This window comes from Haemaphysalis longicornis, unplaced genomic scaffold, assembly GCF_048455015.1.
Source record: "Haemaphysalis longicornis isolate Haplotype H1 unplaced genomic scaffold, Haemaphysalis longicornis Haplotype H1 scaffold_3, whole genome shotgun sequence".
NCBI lineage: Eukaryota > Metazoa > Arthropoda > Arachnida > Ixodida > Ixodidae > Haemaphysalis > Haemaphysalis longicornis.
The window spans coordinates 2958644-2972153 of record NW_027526335.1 but is presented as its reverse complement, the minus strand read 5'-3'; the positions used below and the strand labels follow the sequence as shown (position 1 = coordinate 2972153).

Here is a 13510-nt window from a genome sequence, read left to right as displayed (position 1 = left end):
GCTATTTGTCCTCCGGTCAGGGTGCACTAAAACGACCCTCCTGATTGGGTGTCGCGGCGCAACGCAAGATGGCAGGCGCCTGAACTGCATAGTGTGCGGTTAGAGTTCAATTTCGCTGCTTCGCTCGGTAAAGTTTCTGTTCAGTCTGTGGTATTCAACACGGACGTTATCGCAATAGGAATGCCTGAGATCACGAGCCAGATTACGGGAAGTTGTGTGGCTCGAAAGGTGGAAGTCATCGAACGCTTCATGGTGCGCGTGACTCTACCGTCGTCAGACCCCGGAGAGCGACGCACTCTTGCGATAGCAGTTCGTGAAGTGAACTTTTAGTCGCATTTGCGATGCTTACATGCTTAGTTACTGCTGTGTTTTGACTGTGGGCTCGCTAGCCTTGGGAAAGAAACGGTCTATGCGTCAAACGCTGCGGCGCGCACGGCACAGCCAACGCGCATTGGAGCATCATGACTGCGCAACCCGTTACGATTGAACGCCAGTAGTTGTAATTAATGCCTGCGACGTTAGATTTAATCTTAAAAGCGACCTGACCAGCCATATCAGGAATAATCAAAGTACAACATGTCACGGTAAACGTTCGCTGCGAAGCGCGCAAGCCATATCGCCTTTCTTGCGCAACGTTTCTTGTGCGCTTCTAATAATCATGCAAACAGGTTTGAGTTAAGAATATAGGAATAAAAATATGTTATCTGCGTGAAAAATTTACCTTACTGTCGCAGCATTTAACAGTGAATATTTTTGGAAAATTGATACCAATGCATACATCTATGGCTCAGGGCATACTGGCTGTGCTGTGAGAAATATTGGATGCCTTGAATGTCAGAAGTAGTAAAAAAATGCCCTTGCATTGAAGTTGGAGTTATGCAGAATATTATACCAAGCTTCAAAGTAGCTCATTTGCATCCTTGTGGTATGCAAACTTTTGGCAACGAACACCTGCACGTATGAGCACTAAGTTGCTGCGCCAAGCAAGATGATAAAACATAGAAAGAAGCCAAAAATTTTCAAATTTAAGTAAAAAAAAATACTTCACCTGTTGCCATGGTGACAACACTGCAAAGGGAAGTTGTCCAGTGCGATACAGCCAACCAGCTAACCTGCTTTACATTGAAAGCCCATTAAAAGCCATCTCCCCCTCCGTTTGGTCTGCTAACTGGGCTATGTACTCTTCACAGAGGAGCTGAAAATGTTTTGTGGAAAGAAAAAAGCTGTACAAGGCACTCCAGTTTCAAGGCATGGCCTTCCAGAATCCCCATGTTCAAAAGGACATGAAAGGCTACAACCCTGACGACTTTTGATAAGTGAAACCTATGTTGCAACTTCGGAAGCCGTTTTCTCAAAACAGTTTTTTTTGCCACCTCTGTCGCTTGTTCCAGGGATTTCTTCGTGACTCCTGGGTCTATTTTGATTCAGTTTCTTGTATTACATTTCTTGATGAACAGTTCAGGTTGCGACACTCTTGGTTTCCCAGCTTTGTTTTTTGTGATTTTTTTATTCAAATAGTCGTTCACAGTCGACATACCTGTTGCACATTAACATCTAAAAAAATGAAAAACAAAAACATTGTGTAGTAAAAAAATATTCTAAAACTGTCACGACCTCGTCCATTCATTTGGGAATGCAAAGCACTTCGAACAAGTTTTCTATCGTGTTTTATAAGCCGCCCAGGCTTGGTACAAGCGGAACAGAAAGAAAATTTAATAAATAAAAAAGTTATCAAAATACTATCTTGAAATTTTTATGGTGTTATCACAGAAGCATTTCCAGTTTCTGTGCCAATTTTCATCAAAATACACGCAGAAATAAAAAAATTGATTTTGAAAGCCATGTCCCCCCTTCAGTAAACTTGGTGTCAATGTATTGAGGAAAAAGTGAGCTTTATGCTAAAGGTTTTCGTTTTCCTGTAGGTTTCATAAATAAAAGTGCACTGTACGCAAAACTTCAACTGCAATTTTCTCAGCTTTGTGTTTTTCGTGCAGTTCCCTAGCCTTGCGGAAGTTTTGAGGATGTTCTTATGAACGGATTTTGACAAACTTGGTGTGATTCTTTTCAGAAAGAACTGGATTACAGGCTAAAGCTGTTTGTTTTTTGGTTAACATGATATTTGATTAATTATGCAAGATGTTGCTTAACTGCTGTTTGTTCTGTCTCTTCCCAACTGATAATTATTTCTGATCAATAAGATAAGTATATAAGGATTTGCTGAGCTAGTGAATGTTTAGGAAGCATGGCACACTTTAAAAAATGAACTTTGTTCATGTAAAATTTCCATAAATCCCCTGAAGAAATTGCATGTTTAAAAATGTTCACCATGCCATCTAGACAAGATATCTGAAATCTGTTTGCATTTTTGTGATCACCAGATCATAATACACCTGCACACCAATTTTCATCAAAATTGGCCTGTAAATAAAAAATCCAGTTTTAAGACCCACATCCCCCCTTAACAGAACAATTTGAAGGCACGGCCTCAGCTTTCTTGCTGCTTATTGCTGGCTACTGCACACTGAAAGTACATTTTCTGCCGAGCACAAATCACGCACTAACAACCGCTTCTCCCAGCCACGTGCATCCCAACAGCTTCCCGTGCGAGTGCGCGCAAGAGGGAGGGAGAGTGCACAGCGTGCCGCAGGCGCCATGGGCAGTTCCCACAGAGCCTCACCCTGAGCCGAGGCACGCGGAAGGACAGCGGCTCCACGTTGCTGGTGGTCAGCCGGAAGGCGCGGGCGAATTCCACCTCGGCCACATTGCAGGCCACCTTGGCCAGGAAGGCCACGGCCTGGTGGGGCCCGCCGGGGCACTTGTAGTGCGACAGCGGGAACAGGTACGGCGGGTCCAGGGACACCTCGAACGCAAAGATGGTCGAGTCGCCCTGCGCACCAGCCACGCCAATCGCCTTCATCTTCCCGGTGCACGCGGCGGCAGCACGCGCGTCGAGACAGACAAGAGCACTGCGGCTTGGGTCACCTCGGGAGGAGAAGTACGGCAGAGCCCTGCCCCGACTTGCCTCGGCGCTGCGTTTTCCCGGCTGCTAAGTTGTTTTTGTCTAGTCCCGACTCAGCTCACATAGAGTCCCACGCATTAAAATCCTCAGTGTTACGTTGTGGCTCAGAGTACGTTCCCAGATCATTTGTCGCAATTTGACACTCACTCCGAACCTGCCTGGGCAACATGCGGAGACCGCCAGTTTGACGAGCCTTGACCAGGCTTGGCTAGGAAACCGACTGCATAAAGACGCACGCAGGTGCGATTTGTCACCACTAGATGGCCCTATGTTACTGTATGCTATCACCATCCTCACTGCGTTTACAATGGAAGTTTCACTTTGGTATGCCAGAAGTGCGTGTTTGCCATGAAAGCACTACCGCATGAATAGCACGCGCTCTCGTCGTCATCGTGTGCTTCAAGCTTTGAGAACACCGAAGAACTTGAGACCGCGAACTTTGTCGTGCCATAATGGCATCGTGAAACGGGAGGCGCTTTCACTTCAGGAAAAGCTTGACGTACTAAACACAGTAGACAAGCAGCCAGCACGGAAGAGAGTTGACATCACTGGGGACCTTGCACCGCCACGCATGGGGTTTTCGAGCAATCGTAAAAAGCGGCACTCATACATTCTCGAGATTTTTTAAGGTTCGAAAGCCTAAGTTGCAGAAATACATGGTTGTAAGTCAAGGCTACAGTGTTTTCGTTCATTTTCGATAACCCTGAGCATAACCAGGGTTCAACAGTGGCACAGTTGGTTGGTCCACATAGAACACCACTCAGATAAGCTTGGTAAGCTACTACAGCAGCTGCAGGTAGCCAGGTAGATAAAGTGACAACCTACCACTCACAAACACCTACTTTGAAAACAAAAATGCAGCCAGCAATCAGTTGCTAAAGCCTCATGTGCTGTTTTGCAAGCTCTTTACAGGAGATAGGTTGTAGAGTGTGACGACTGGTCAGTAAAGAGAAACTTGTAAGAAATAAAACTCGCACCCTTCTTGCGATACATTAGAGCTCCGTTATCAGATGAAAGCAGCACAACCAGCCAGAGCATTTACTCTGAGCTCAGATTTCCAGAAACAATCGCCCACCAAGAAGATCGCTAAAAGTGGGCTCTCCACTCGGGTGATCTAGCGCTACACCCTGGTTACTGGTACCACTTGTCTCAGTTGAGACTCCACACGCTACACCTGTTGCCAGTGGCAGTTGGCTATAGTAAGTGGAGCAGGCATCTGCGATGCCCAAGGACGACCAGGCTTACCTTGCCGGACAGGAAGAGGGTTGAGCTGTCTTCATCGTAGAAGGGAATGAGTATGGCAGGGCTGACGTCAATGCCCTCGGTCGTCACGGGCGCTGCGAGGGACTTGGCGTCGTAGAGGCTCACCTGCCGTTCAGAGACCCTGCGACAGACCCGCACTCAGTGGGTGGCTAGGAATGCAGCCCAGAGCCCTCGGGTGGCGGCAGCCCCAACACTCGGCAAGCTGGTGGTGAGACAGACCTTCAATGAAGTCTGGCAATGTCAGCAGGGCTAAAATGCCTAACCTCGGCCAGTGTAGCTCACGCTACAGAACTTCTCGAAATGGCACAACGCGGGCTCTCAACAACTGATTAGACTGACGGCTGCTACTCCAACGAAGGGAAAACCGTGGGCTGTGCGAATGCCACCCTGTAGCGTGCACATGAAACTGGCTGAACAAGAGTGGGAGTAGTGCTTGAGAGATGGCGCTGGGCTGCCAAGCGCCTGGTCTGCCTGGGTGCACTGCACTCTCCACCAAACAGGAACGGAGTGGTGGCGAGCGCATGCATCATGCAAGTTTCGCAAGCAGACAGCTTTTGCTGTAGCTATTTCGGGAGAGCGAGAATTACACGAGGGAACAAAAAATAGTTCTGGCAGATCACGTTAGGGGTGCGAGCATTATGTGCATAAATACGGTATTCTTTGCTATTTGATTACATTTGCAACACAGTTGCTGTAGCGATACCTGGTCACAAGCAAGCGGTGTTTTTCAGTGTCAGGGGGCAAAAGGCATTGGTATTCAAAACTTGTTGTGGAACTTTCATTTATGGGGACACGTGGGTCAAAAAAATCGAATTTTTTTTAAATATGTCGTTTTTTTGTTTTCACTTGCACTATCATCTTTGACTATCCTTCTTTCATGGAAAAAAAAAATAAAAACGAAATACGAACAAGAACTTCGTGAAAATCGTGTCTGAATGGCTCGCGGTGAGCCTAGAAATCACGCAATCAAGCCGAATTTCGGCCATCTTTAAGAGTTTTTGCTGCACGGAAGCATGGCTGGCCGCCATTTCAGTCACTTGAGAGAGGTAGACGAAGCCTTCTTCTCTCAAACCACTCGCCAGCTTCGTATCTCTGCATAAAAAATTTAAAAAAAAATATTTCTTCCAGCTTGTTTTGGAAGCTCCAACTGAATATTGTGGGATATGAGGGGTTCCTCGGGGACCTGCCAGCACTCCGGCGTAGGCCACCATGCTAGCTCCCGGCGTGTCAACCACGCGGGCTCCCATGCCTACGGCAGCCCAGCGAGGTTGCGCGCGCCTATGCCCGCAGGGACTGGTGGTGACATCTCTCGTGGGTGCCGACGAACCAGCGGAGCGCTGGACCGGTTTTTGCGCAAGTTTTTCCCGAAGCGCGTGCCGGCTCGGGATCGCGGGTCGCGGTTCTCCGCGATTCCCACAATATTTAAATCACGTGACGTGAAATCGGGACCGCCATTGGCTCTCGCCACTTGTGAGCTGCCATCGCGCCTCCGTCGTCCCGTTCGCTACTTCGCGCTACCTTTTCTATTTCCTTATCGTGTGTTGTTAATCACGAACGGTGAGAAGAAGCATGACTTTCATCGCTGCAAGTCCCGGACTTCACGCCCGTACAAGGGAAAGTGGAAGCGGCGCGGCATTGCGACAATTACGGCCAACGTTGGCACGACCGGCACGGCGAGGCCTAACAGCGATGCGCCTTCAAGCGTTGCGAGCGCGGCTCAATCAGGCGAGGCTGGTTTTATCAGTGACGCTATCAGCTTTGTAAGCGCATCGGAGAAGAATTTCAGCCTTCCAAGGCAAGGAGACAGTCGGCAACGGGAGTGATGCAAAGCGCAGTTATCTCCGAAGTCTGAGTGACCTTGTGAGCGGCGCCGTGTGCACAATGTGCGGGAAGTACGAACTCGTCGTAGTTGAGGTTGCAAACAAGCGGAAGGGCCTCGCATCGGTACTGGAACTCAATTGCAAAACCGTGGAGTGCCCTGCAGGAGTGGTCACTGGTTTATTCGGTCTACTCATCGCATCGCGCTGCCGCCATCGGCAGCGGAGGCCGCAACCTTCAACTCTGCACTGGAAGTCCCCGTAATAGTTTCGCCACCAATGTGAAAGCGGTACTCGCTGCACGCGCGGTTGGCATCAGACACGATCAGCTGTGCAGGTTTAGTGCCATTATTGGTCTACCGAAACCACTGCACCAAAAGACGTTCCACAACATTGGCAGGAAAGTTCATGTTGCGGCCACAAAAGTCGTCGTCTCTGACAACCTTGCTGAAGCAAGGCAAGTGACTGTGTTGCAAGCTGGTCAGACTGACGTCAGTGTGATGTTTGATGGTACTTGGCAGAAGCAAAGACACAAGAGCCACAACAGTGTTGGCACTGCCATTTCTCTAGACACTGGTCTCTGCCTGGATTTTGAGGTGTTGTCAAACTACTCTCAAGGTTGCAGCCGCCACCAAAAGCTTAATGAGCAAGAGGAGGAAGTGTGGCAAGCCTTTCATGCCTCTGTGTGTGAAAAAAATGTCGACTGCGCATCCCACGCCATGGGGGCGGAAGCAGCACTGTGCATCTGGCACAGGACGGTATCGTACAACCTGCAGTTCACTGTAGTGGAGACGGCCACCGCCTTCGCAGTGTTGTGGTTCAACAGGGGCCAAACTATCTTTGAGCAAGTTCTCCCAGAGCTGGGAATCTTCCCTTCAGAAGAACTGGTCAGACTAAGCAGTGCAAGTGACCAGCGGAGGATCAGGCAGATGTCTGCCAAGCTGACTGCTAAGGCTAGGTCCCATCGCCGCAGCCTGGTGAAACGGTCCCATACCGAGGACTACACCCGCAAAAACCGTGAGGGTGCAACTTATGCAGCAGGAGCGTTCTAGTTCTGGTACCTCAATGTGGACATTTCAGACTATATCCCCACCAAGTTTCATGTTGTTTGAGCAAGAATTTTTGAATATGCCAAAGAAATAAACTTTCAAATGCGTTTTTCTGTTTGTTGTTTTTGTCCGTTTTCCGAGTTTGTACACACTTATTTTCCCACTTAAAGTTGTCGTATCACATCGAAATTTTGCACAGATGTTCATTATAACACATAGAGTGCACAAATCTTGTTCATTATAAAATTTGTGTCCTTAGATATTTCTGACGGTCATAAAACAAAAATATACAGAACAAGAAAAGGCACACTACCAGTCATCTTTTTTTCGTGGTGAGTAAAATGAATATGAGGCTTTTTCAGGTAGATTTGTGCACTCTGCAATTCATAAGGAACCACCTAGCCTATTTTAAAAGTTTCAGGAAAAATTTTTACTGCAAGAAGAAGTGTGCACAAAAAAGCCATTTTTCTGCAAGTCATGCTGCGTAACATTTTATCCGGAGCAGCTATTTGAAATCTGATTGCATGCATGACCACAGGAGCTCAACCTTTACAAGCTGTGAAAATTTCAGCCTCCTAACTTCATTATTAAAGAAAAAGTTGTTTTGAGGAGCATGTCCCCTTATGCGTGCAATGCCTTTCAAGTTCTTTGTTTGACTGCCTAAATGTATCACCTCCACCTTTTATTTTTATAATTTTCTATATTTTCAATATTATTTTTGCTACTGAGCAAAATTCCCGAACCGCCAAAGTTGTCTTTTTTTGTACAAATATGTATGTTTAGAAGCCCTACATTAAAAGTTAAGATCCGGATTCTGGGTTTCAATTCAACTTGCAGTGAAAAATTTGACATTTAAACACCCCTAAAAACAAGCCCACCCTTAATAACGAGGCTACAGAAATGTCATGTGACAGCCACCTTTGTCCTCTGCTCGGTTTTCGAGTACCGGTAATAGAGCTTCCCCGATTACTCGTCCCCTCACTCATCTGTCTTTCCAGTGCTACGAGGAAAGACAAAGAAATTGTGGACATTACACGCACAGAAGTGTAACACGGGTGCCCTCATATATTCCCTCATCAACAAACACCGCCGCCACCTTCAGCCGCATCTGATACCGCTGGAGTGGCCCCAACCAGGGAGCGGCCGTACTTGTTGAAGCCCGTGGTGACCAGGTGGGTCCCTCCGAGCACCCAGGTGACTCGGGCACCACGCGTCCCCGTTGGTCCCAGGCCCTCGCGGACGGGCAGCTCGCTCCTCCGAGGGTCGTACACGCGAAGCTTCTGGTCCTTGCACAGGGTGGCCAACAGCACGCCGTCCGGGTTCCACGCCAGGCTGAAGATCTGGCAGCGGCAAAAGTTGACCCGATGAGAGCCATTGGTCAGTCGAACATTCACTCGGTGACAAAAGACTCTTCACACGTTACTACACCCAGCCAAAAAGCAGGTCCCCCCTTGCAACCTAATGTGCATGCACTTCGGCCTGGAATGTTACCAATGCGTGGAGTTCCGTGTCGCAAATATCTATACAATGCGCAAAGTTTGAGAACGGGACTGGTTGTGGCTACAAAGTCAAGCATAGTATTTTGTTCCAAATGTTCCGCGTTTACCTTTTCAGAGGAAGCATTTTGTGCCCAAATTTGAATAAGGGTTTTGGCAGATTGAGCAACACATATGCAATCACTGTGTATTGTCACACATAAGCGTGACAATCACTGTGCAATGAACATTACAAACCTTTGCACAAAGAACAAAGATTTTTCACATCGTCACAGAGATACGCACTTTGTCAAGTTTACAGGTCCTCTAAATGACAAACAAAAAAGAACAGATTACAGCCAAGCCCTGTGATAAGGAAATTCTACGGCTACGAAATATACCGTATTTATTCGAATCTAAGCCGACAGTTTTTTTTTAAATACTCATATATCAAACTCCAGGGTCGGCTTGGGTTCAAGGATTTTGAAACACGCGCCAATTTCCAAGTAAAATTGAGGGAAGCGGTGCGCAGCTAGCGTCACCCAGAAAAGAAAGTATTGTAGCCATTACTAGACGAGCCAGTAGCCACTTAAGGGGCCATAGCTGGGGGCGATGCCGCCATTTTGAACTGTGCAGATAGTGGCCTGCGTGCGGTGTGACGTTTGGCGCCACTGCGCTGTCAAAACCAAACAAGTGGTGCCATTATAGTGCTGCTTTTAAAAGAAAAGTTGTTTTAGCCGCGGAGTTGTCGTCGAACGTTCAAGCCGGGCGGGACTTTGGCGTTTAAAAAAATGTCTGTCGTTGGTGGACACAACGGGAGAGGATATTTGCGTGCGCACAACGAGGATGGCATTCACCGGACCACAAGAAGGCCGTCACCACAAAATGGAGACGGCATTGGCTGACTTCGTTCGGATGCAGCGAGCAGCTGCCCTTCCAGTAACGACGGAAGTGCTCCAGGCAAAAGGAAGGTAGCTTTCAAGGGAACGAGGCTTATCGCGGGCACACTTAAAGCTAGTCGGGGCTGGCTACAGAAATTCATGAAGCGCTTCAACTTTAGCCTCCGTCGTCAAACTTCAATTGCCCAGAAGTTGCCCGGTGATTTTGAAGAGAAACTGAGCTCCAGCACTGCATCTTCATGTTCAATAAACGTGTTTTCTTTTTGTGAACGCTGACCTCGCCTTTTTAATCGGCCTGCATTCGAGGTAAGTGTGTTTTTTTTTCGTGGCTTCGGACTTTCGGGGGTCGGCTTAGAATTGGGGCCGGCCTAGATTTGACTAAATACGGTATTCAGATTCCCGGCGAATGCCCATGTATTTCATATCTCTCAGCAGCAAAATGTTCGAACAGGCATGTCGGGCATCGCTCTCGGCACAGCAAAGTGGGAAGAAGGAAAATGCTAGGCCAATATGCGTGACGGGGAAGTGGCAAAGAGACAAAAGCCAACGAGTGGGTGTGGGGAGTGCACATCGTGGCGGGGAGGCACGTGTCGGGGATTGGCTGCGCCTAGTAATGACAGAAGCTCTGACGTTGTGGGAATCGTGGAGAACCACGGCCCGCGATCCTGAGCCGGCGCTCCACTGGTTCGTTGGCGTCCCCCGAGAGATGGCACCACCGGTCCGTGCAGGGCATAGGCGTGCGGGAGACGGAGAGAGTCTCGCCGGAGGCCCGGTTGGGGCAAGATCGGCAGAGGATACAGGATACCCTGTATCTCAGGTGGGAACTGTTGTTTGTTGCGCACCGTGAGTGCATGCCTCCCGTTCGCGATCAAGACCCGGACGGCGTGATTCGTGAACACCGTCGAGCCTTGTGCTCACATGCTTTGGGGGTCCCCAAATAAACGGCTGCGCTTCGGCACTACTGTCTACTGCGTTCTCGCATAGGCGAACCTCGCTGGGCTGCCATAGGCTCGGGTGGTTGACACACCGGGAGCCAGTGTGGCGGCCTAGCCGGAGTGCTGGCTAGATCGCCCCCGAGATATCCCACAACGTGCAGGGGTCCGATATGCAGATAAGATGGCCAGGCCAGAGACGAACCAAGTCGAAGCTAGTGAAGACCACCAGCTCCGCTGTTTCCTCAGTCTTCGCATCTCAACTGCAAAGGTGGGGATTTTTTTTTCTTTTTTTTTTTTGACGGCCATCCCGCATTAACGAAATTCACTGCAAGTTTAGTTGGCATTTTATCTATTTGAGGCTAAAAGTGTCCAAAAAGTGCTGAAACACATTTTTTGCGGACTCTTCTGCCACAGTGCAATCATGGCCGCCACCATGTTTGTTTAGGAAAAAGACAGCTCAGAAGATGGCCCTAGAGGTAGTCAGGTCATGGATGGTCAGGGTGGTGACTCACGGCATGGCTGGGGCTAGGCTAGCCAGATACTGCCGAGCAGCACACATGCGTTTGTTGTGTGCGTGGCATTTGGCACACTTGCTTTCAACAAGACGCCTCCGCCAGCCCAAAAGCGGAAGTTTTTTATCGCTACACGATAAGGCAGCCATCATTGCCCACGCCAGTGGCCCAGGCGGAAGAAAGGAGGACAGTGCCGACGATGGAACCCGGTGCAGCTCGCTCTCTACCATCTTGAAAAGCAAGGCCGCCACTCTTGAATGGCATGACGGCTGCGACCTTTCCGGACTTCGACAAAGCGGTGGAACAACAAGGTGCCACTGTCTGGCAAAGTTTGTCAACAGAAAAAGTTGGACTTCACTTGCATGCTCAAGCATGCTCGGTGCAGGAGACCGAGGAGAAAAAAATTGGCTGGCGATTACGATACTCCCTAATGCGATATTTGGGCGCAGCAGCAGCGTGTGCTAAGGCGGCGCTCACTCGTGGGTTCTCTCGGCAGCAGCAATGATGAGCCTCTGCATCGGCGGCACGAAGTGCGTCTCAGGAAGGGACTGTGACCCGCATATTTGGCAGCGAACGCACAGCATAGACACGCACACGCCCCCCTCACGTTTTCGCCAAGCTTCGCGTCGTCGAGCGCCTTGTGTGGGCGCAGCATACTGCCCCCTCCCCTCCTCCACCGCACACTTTCGAAGAGCACAGACTCACACCGCCACAGTGAACGGCCCTCCCCAACCAATTTTTCGGCACTCTCCTCCTTTGCTTTCTTTCATCGTTGCTTTTTCTTCCACTCGACGGTCCAGTCACCGTTCGCTCGGTCACGACGACCGCAATGCGGCTCAGCCCATGAATGGCCGACAAGGGGCTGCGCCCTAACACATGCAGAGAAGACAAAACCGCTAAATTTTTTGGATGCCTTTGACACTATTTGGTCATAACTAGGAGCGCATGCTGATGACTAACAAAGAACCACTTCTTGCAGTGCGAGAGCTGAGCTGTGAAGTTGCGGCAACATAAGGCTCGCAAAGTAATGAAACCAACTTTCGGAAATAAATTTTCAGTTTCCTGTCATTTATGTTTCATTCTCGCGGCAATAAAATTCACACAAAAGTAAATTTCGTGGCTTTCCCCGGCGGTTTTGTTATTGCAGGGTTCGACTGTATGACTAAATGACTAAAAGAATGATGAAAGATGTCAGTCATACAACCAGATAAAAAATGGTTCTGCAAAGCAGTACAATACGTTTTTTTTACCTACAAGGTATTGAACAGTCTGCTTGAGCATGACTACATTTCAATGCGTGTTGCTGACCCAAAGCCAAAAGATAAGGCCAGCCACTCTAAAGTTACCTTCCACTGTCAGCACATGCGCGTTGTGGAGAAGCTGGCAGACACATTTTTCGACTAGACGGCTAACGATGAAATACGGAAAGAACAGTGGGGAATCCAAAACAGCCAAGGTAACCAAAAAAGAGGCAAGGCAGATTGCAACGAATAAATGGAGGGAAAAAATGGAAGCTAAAACGTCGTTAGAGATGTACAGGGCTGAGAAGATGAACATCAGAAAGGAAAATTTCTACGATAATTCCCAGGGCAGTGCTTTGCTTTTTGAGGCTAGAGCAGGTTGCCTGCGAACTAAGAGTTTTGTGGGGAAGTATTCACAAAATGATGGGGTATGTGTGGTCTGCGGAAAAGAAACAGAAACTATGCGGCACATAGTGTTAGAATGTGAGGGTATCCATCCAAATCTACATGAAGGGAATATTGGGCTTTCAGAAGCCCTAGGATTTAAGGGTATCAGAGAGGAAGTTAACTTCAAGGCTGTCGAGGGGACGAAAAGAAGATTAGAATGCTGGTGGACGAAAAGCAGAGAGGGGAATATTGCCTAGGACAGTTACCACCTGTAACAGGGAAAAGAAAGTATTTCGGGCCTAATAAGCTTTAGGGCCTGCCATAAGCAGCGCTAGTATTAAACCAAGAGTGTAAAACATGGTTATATTAGTCCTTTTTGGTAAGATAACATGTCATCACCTCGCTTCAAAGGGGAAACCAATAGGAATCATCATCATCAGCAGCAGCAGCATCAGCAGTTGTAGTTCACAGTGCGATATAGCCAACGCCCAGCACATAGCAAAGGATGCATTTCGTGTGTTTTTAGTGAAGCATTGGGGTAATTCCCTGCATTAGGAGTACACTGAAGGGACACTGAAGTGTAGGACCAAGCAGGCCTCTACAGAGCCATGCTTAGAGCCCCTAGCTTTCCGCGATTCCGCAATTCTGCAAAAAATTGCGGAATTAAAGTGTTTTCGCGGAATTCCAAAAAAAACGTTAAAAGTGTGGCACTACGTCCCCAAAACAATATATTCAGTGAAATAGGGCGGAAAAGTAGTAGCAAAATGGTTTCTATTGTCTGCAACATTTTTACTGTTGAAAATTTAAATTTACATCTGCGTATTCCTACCTTATCAAATAATAAAAGTGGCTAGTTGGCAAAGCCTCCACCCGAATCAAGGGGCTTAGCCATAGCCACAGAAAGAGAACATTG

The 13510-nt window shown here is 48.3% G+C and overlaps 1 protein-coding gene across 2 annotated transcripts in view; it reads right to left on the bottom strand.

Annotated features, from left to right (window-relative positions):
• Window positions 1–13510, bottom strand: part of Pod1 (coronin) — a 52922-nt gene that overhangs the window by 12725 nt on the left and 26687 nt on the right. For both annotated transcript variants that reach the window (XM_077702138.1, XM_077702139.1), the window contains exons 19-21: window positions 8298–8488; window positions 4265–4403; window positions 2678–2887 (exon numbers count right to left, since the gene is read on the bottom strand). In XM_077702138.1, coding sequence (XP_077558264.1) covers window positions 2678–2887; window positions 4265–4403; window positions 8298–8488 — 540 coding nt within the window. The remainder of the gene's footprint in view (window positions 1–2677; window positions 2888–4264; window positions 4404–8297; window positions 8489–13510) is intronic.